General features: G+C 50.4%; 1 protein-coding gene across 1 annotated transcript; it reads right to left on the reverse strand.

The window, feature by feature from the left end:
* Nucleotides 1-678: 678 nt before the first annotated feature.
* Nucleotides 679-5,539, reverse strand: LOC127317257 (putative U-box domain-containing protein 42). The gene is made up of 4 exons (XM_051347781.2): nucleotides 5,209-5,539; nucleotides 3,478-4,581; nucleotides 2,974-3,283; nucleotides 679-2,619 (listed from the first exon to the last, which is right to left on the reverse strand). The coding sequence occupies exons 1-4, from the start codon at nucleotides 5,212-5,214 to the stop codon at nucleotides 989-991; spliced, it is 3,051 nt and encodes a 1,016-aa protein (XP_051203741.1). The 5' UTR covers nucleotides 5,215-5,539; the 3' UTR covers nucleotides 679-988.
* Between the last annotated feature and the right edge of the window lie 794 nt (nucleotides 5,540-6,333).

Raw genomic sequence — 6,333 nt, forward strand, 5'->3', positions numbered from 1 at the left:
TTCTAGGGACATGGGAGCAGGTCGCTCGTGAGGGAGACGAGACGGGAGATAGGCGCGGGTCGATTCCGAGCGTTTCCGAGGTGGAGACCTCGGAAAGTTTTCTGGCCTTGTTACATAGGACGATTCGGCGCGCGGAATTTAGATACGTTTCCATGTGAAAATTCTGAGGCCAGACCAAACGGTGGAATTCACGGAATTTTCCCAAATTCCAATTCCATGGCAACTTTCCATGCATCCAAACACATCAAGCATCAGACTGATACAGAATACACCCACGATTTCTACAACAACAGAACATCAAGCTGATAGATATAAGTATTACAAAAGTGAAAATACATGACACCCAAATATCATCCTGTAGGGACGAATGCACAATTAACCATCACCATCACCATCACCATCAACATCAACGGCCGCCGATGGCAATCAATGAGAAATGCTCTCCAAATGATTCCTCTGAAATCAGGTTCACCTCGCCCCTTTTCACTGCTGAAAAACCGGAAGTACACCAATACAGATTTTCTGTGTTTCTCGTCTTATCCAAAAACCATCCTTGCACGTTTCCTATGTTTTGCATTTACCTTTTTTGCACTTGCGTATTAACTGCATCCATCTTAAACTGGGATGCATTCACCCTGTATCTGTATTTCTGTCATTCAATCAAAGACTACCCAAGAATACATATAATTTTGCAGTACACACCTTCATTTCCTGATCAGAACCTCACCAACCAGCCAAGACAAACTTTTGTTAAAGAATATTTGCTATAGCCTACCTGCATTACACCCTAAGAAGAAAAACAAGAACCAAAGACTGTACACAATTACATATCATACACAGCTATCACTCTTTAGTTACATTCCATCTGCAGAATTCTTTTTACCTCTTTCTTTCTCTCTGTAATCTAGTTACATCAAACAACGCACCAGCTAATGGAAGATACAAACCCATGACGGCAAGTCAAGACAGAACAAAAGAAGGATGTACGCTACATCTCGACGGAGTCGTAGGTTGCGGAGTAGTCCGGTATGCGGTGCAGGCGCCGGAGCACGCTCTCCGCGGCCTGCTTGGTGGCAGTGTCGCCCTTGTGGAAGGCGCCCACCAGCACGCTCGGCAGGGCGCGGTCCGAGCTTACCTCCTTGACGCATCGGTCGCTGCCGTGCTCCAGGAATCTCTCCAGGGTCCAGAAGCACCGTCGTAGCACCGCACCGTTGTCTTGCTCGTCATTGCGGTGCTGCCGCAGAGCCCTCAGCACGTGCCGTGCAGCGTCCTGCTCAGCAAGCACGGCCACGCCGCCCACCACGTCCACGTCGCCGTCCAGGAGCGTGCAGAGCGCGCCCAGCGCGGAGTCGACCACGCGGCCGTTCTCGTTGCTCTCCAGGACACCAAGGAGGCACTCGACCGCGCCAGACTCCACCAGGCAAAACGTGGTGTTCGGAGAGCACGCACCACGGTGGACAGGGCAGAGGCGGCCATGCGCAGGTGGTTTCTGGTTGTCATAGACCCGGCCAGTGCGCAGGCGCCTGAGGATGTTCTTCTTCTTGGGGCTTTGTTCTTCGGGCAGTTGCTGCGCGAGGATCAACGACTGGTGGCTGAGGTTCTCGAGGCCGACGGCTGCGAGCCGCTGCACCTCATCACTGCCTGACGGCCGCACGAGGAGACCGGTGAGCACTGAGGTGAAGTTGTGGTCCATGGCTGACAGGAGCACGTCGGGATCATGTAATGTTGTCGTTAGCCGGACGAGTATGCCCACAAGACCCTCCAAATACGGCTTCGCATGGCGGCTCGCCCGCACCCCACCACGCTGCATCTCCTCTATCTTGCTTAGCATGGTCGGCACAGTGCCCCGTTGCAGCAGCGCGAGGTTCAGTGTTAGATGCTGATAGGGTAGCTTTGACAGGAGTGTCGCAGAAACAGCGTGCCGCTCTGTGATCCGCCCCAACTGGCCTATGCTTTTGATTAGCCTGTTCAGCTGCCCAGGCGCCTTGCAGAGCTTCTCGGCAATGGTGTGCCCCATATGTGGGGACAACGCAATGAGCAGCTTTGTCGCGGCAATGCCAAGTGCTTCGCTAGGTGAAGTCATGAACTCAATCACAGTCTGGCTGCTGCCTTGCTCCTTCATGACTGATACCACCGTGGATAGCGGCTTCGGGAGTGCAGTGAGTGCGAGCAGCACGTGCACGATGTTGAGGTTGAGGTCATCAGGCATGGAGGACTTGAGCATGTGTGCAAAGTTGTAAACCGAGTACTTGGACGTGATAACATGACCTTCCTTGTTGACAACAATGACGTCAGGGTTCATGCCGGATTTGACAATGTTGGCGAGCACTGCTGCAGCCTCAGTCTTGTACCCCATGGGTTCATCGTCAATCTTTCGAATGAACAGCGCCTCGACCATGACCGGAACAGCACCTGCATCCACGAGTGTCTTGCCGTTGGGGCGGTGAGAAGAGATTTGAACTAGGACATCAAGTGCCGCCTTGCAGATACTAGAGTTTCCGTTGTGGACCATCTTGATAAGTATCTCCGATGCGCTCCCAGCGATGTTGATGGTCATCTCCTGCTTCTGAACTAGTTCGCCGAGGTACACCACCATCTCCATCTGAACATCTTCAGCTCCTGTTTTGTGCCTTTCATGTTAGCTAATGGTAGTATCATGGTGAGTGGTTGTGATGAAAAATACAGTAGCACGATTGAGAAAAGCTCCCATTCACTACCAGTGCACGAGTTCCAAATTGACCTTAAGACTATGAGAGATCAAAAACAAAGTTGTACTGCAACATTGTCAACTGTTGAAAGATGGGCAGTACCTTACACTGTAACTATTCTCTTATAGAAATTGATTGAATGAAATGACAGATATTATTACTAATACAAGGGTATGCTTTCTGTTACCCATGTCTCTAAATTTATATGATCAACTGAAAAATGAAAGGAAGTCAAGCATGTTTCGGCACCGGTACAAGATATTACCTTCAACGAGATGCCTTTGAAGAGGGTCTAGGTAGCCACTTTCAGCCATGTACTTGATATTTTTTGGGCATTTCTCCAGATTCGTGAGAACCTCTCCAGCCTTCTCTGCAGCAATTGGATCATCGGAGTCGTTGAATTTCATCGTGGTGAGAATTAGTATGCTTCCAGCAGTTGACCCGATGTTTTCTAACAGTAACTCTGATTTTGAAAGCTCTACCAAGAAAGAGATGGCCGCATGTCTTTCATCAGGATTGCTACTAGAAAGCAGCTTTATTGTCCTTGAAACGGCTCTGGTCTTTGCTATGATTTCCTGCATGCCAGGATGAGATATGTGAGATGTTAATACTATGTATACAGGACAGTTGGAAATTAAAGCTGGGTTCTGCTGTTCATTTGAGCGTTTCAGTAAGTTGTAGATAGTATTACTTAAAATATATGCCGCATGGTCAGGCTAGGGAAAAGATTGAATGCCACAAATGCTGAAACATTTTCGGATTTCCTTACCTTTCCTGTGTCACCCTTGACCAACAGGCAGAGGAGCTCTAGCGAGTCGCAGCGTATCAGTGCATCCTTGTGCTCCAACAGCCGTGCAAGGAACTTGGTGATGCCAATCTTATGCATCTGCTCTCTGTTCTTCCTCCTCGTACTGGCGAGCAGTTTCAGCTCATGTATCGCCTCAAGTACCATAGCCTCTGTGCTTGCCAGTGATAGCGCAGTACGCGCGATCCTGATCCTTGTTGCTTCATTCCTCATGATCCATTCCGCAATTGTGCTCTTCAGCGGAAGGTTACTCCTCAGTGTCTTGCTTTGCATTGCAATTTTTGTGACTGGGCAGATCACAGGTTCAGAATCATCCGTAAACTTCTCAAAGTACTCCTCAATGGTTCTCCTGTCATACGCCACACCGCTTTCCGTTGTCACCGGATCGACCATGACCTTATTTGTCAGCGGACAGAAGAACGAGTCATACAGTGGCTCGACATATTCTGCGACCTCAGGGAGGGAGCTGAACGACTGCCCACCGAACTCATGGGACTCATGATACATTCCCTGCAGGAAGTCCACCAACCTTGGCATGTCCCCATCGTGCAGCGCTCTCCTCCTGGGCTTCTCATTTGCTACAACTATCGGCAAATCAGTCTCTGAATATGCATCACAGGAACGCTGATCATAAGGATGATGGCCGTTTCCAGTAACTTGACGGTCTGTGCCGGCTGTTGCGTGTGCAGACCTGTTGCTCCCAAATGCTGAAGCAGGTATCTTGCTGAGCTCATGTCCGATGTTCTTTATCACGTTGTCAAGGTCCTCGGTTATGCTCTGGAGGTCCTCGTCCATGAGCTGCTGCGCGACGGCACTGCACCTGGCGACGAGGTCCTTGGCGAGGTCGACGTTGGCGGCCAGATACTCGACGACTACGTGCATCGCATCTGTCGAGGAATCCTGCAGCTCCATTGTTGTGGGCGGGGGCACGCGCTGGAGACGGCTGCCCACGTCCAAGAACTTGTCTTGGTCGATGTCAGCGGCGGTCGCCACCGCTAACATGTTGGCCTCAGAGACCGCCGCCACGGAGTCGGCGAGCGACGCCTTCCTGGCCTGTCCTCCGCTTCTCTGAAAGATAGAAATGTCAGTCGGGCTACCAAGAAGACGTTCCCAATTGGGAAGCCTGATGGCAGACTAGTTACTCTCATGGACAATGATAGTTCAGAGTTCAGACCAGGAAACTGTAAAGAAAGAACCGGCAGAATATCTTGGCAAAAGCCAAAAGGGATTGATTCTAGAACTAATTGGAGAATATATGATACAGGGCTGGCTGCTTTCCGCAGTATGATTTCGAGAAATCGCGTCTCTCTTTTGAACGAGTGAGGGTTAGAATATCAACTACTGAAGAAAATTAGCAGCCAAATTACAGGCTCTTTCTATGAACTGGTTGAAATTTGAAAAAAAAAGCATCAAAACACCCCAAAGAAAGAAAAAAGTCAATTAACAGTTCAGCAACACATTTGAGGAACTGGCACGGCCTGAGGCTAAATTCACATCTGCTCCAGCTTCGTTTCTAGAGCTAAAACCCCATGATTCGCTTACAATCGTCGCAGCACAGCAGGGACATAAAAAAAAAAGCAAACTTTTTGGGGAAAACATAGACGTGTTCTTGACACCACCCCGAACTGAATCAGAAAAACTCAAAACAATCAACCAGCTCGCCACCAGCAGAAAAGGGGGCTCAGCAACACGTACCTGCATCGAAGGCGCCCCAGGAGGTCGGCCCGCCTCCTCCCCACTCGCTGCTCCGCCGCCGCCGCCGCCTCTTTACTGCTCCAACCCCACCCCGCCAGCCCCTCGCCGCTCGGCTCGGCTCAGCGCGGAGGAAGAAGAATCGAGAGGAGCAAAGATTATAAATTTGAGGGAGAGTGGGAGGGAGCAAGAGGGAATGAAATGATGGGAGACCGCGCGGCGCGGCACCGGCACGGAGACCCAGTCAGAGTCAGGCGAGGGCGAGGGTCAGCTCCTGAAGCAACCGGACCTCGCTTTGCGATGGGCAAAGCGAGCCATCTTTTGAGCCGAGTTTACGGTACTGCCCCTACCTTGCACCTGTGTACAAAGTGTTATCTATTGGTAGTGCGCCGCAGGAAGCGTACAGAGGTGTTTGACTTTGCTGGGAGGCCAAGCGGTGTGCTCGACTGCCCGGAGACCGATTTGTTTTTTCTTTGCCCACCATTATATACCTAATCATTCCGGGCCGGGCCTAACAAAGTCTGGTGCAGAAATCCCAAGCCCAGGCCCGGCCTGACCCAGTCATTGGGCCTAAAATTTAGGCCCAAACCTGGCATATCTAAGAAAAAGCCCATTGGGTCTTGGGCCTCTTCCCTATTTAGCATATTTGTGAAGCGCGGCCCTCTTTTGGGCGTATAAATCAGGCCTAGGCCCAGCCTACATGTATGGCTAGGCTAGCCCAAGCCTGGAATTTTTGGGTTGGGCCCGATCGGGATTCTTGTGGCGACTAGCAAAATAGTCTCTTCCGACAGCTGATCTCTTGCATCATCGGAACATGGCCACAAATTTGAGATGCACCCTTCGCCGAGCTGCAGATTCATGGAAACATTCACTGTTGGAATGTGCGATGGCTAGGAGTGTTTGGGCTCTAGGTGAGGAGGAATTGGTGGAACTTATTTTTTGCTTCTTACGGAACGCTCAGCGAAGCATTGGATTTTCTCTATGATGGAATTACTCTCGCATCCAGATTTCACCAAGGTGCTAGTCACGATATGGGCATTTGGACTGTCCGACGGAAGGTTATTCACGAGTAAAAATTCCGAAGTCCTTTGTCCACTCACCTATTTATCAGAAGCTACATCTTTGACC

The sequence above is a fragment of the Lolium perenne genome, chromosome 7, assembly GCF_019359855.2.
Source record: "Lolium perenne isolate Kyuss_39 chromosome 7, Kyuss_2.0, whole genome shotgun sequence".
In the NCBI taxonomy this organism is placed as follows: Eukaryota; Viridiplantae; Streptophyta; class Magnoliopsida; order Poales; family Poaceae; genus Lolium; species Lolium perenne.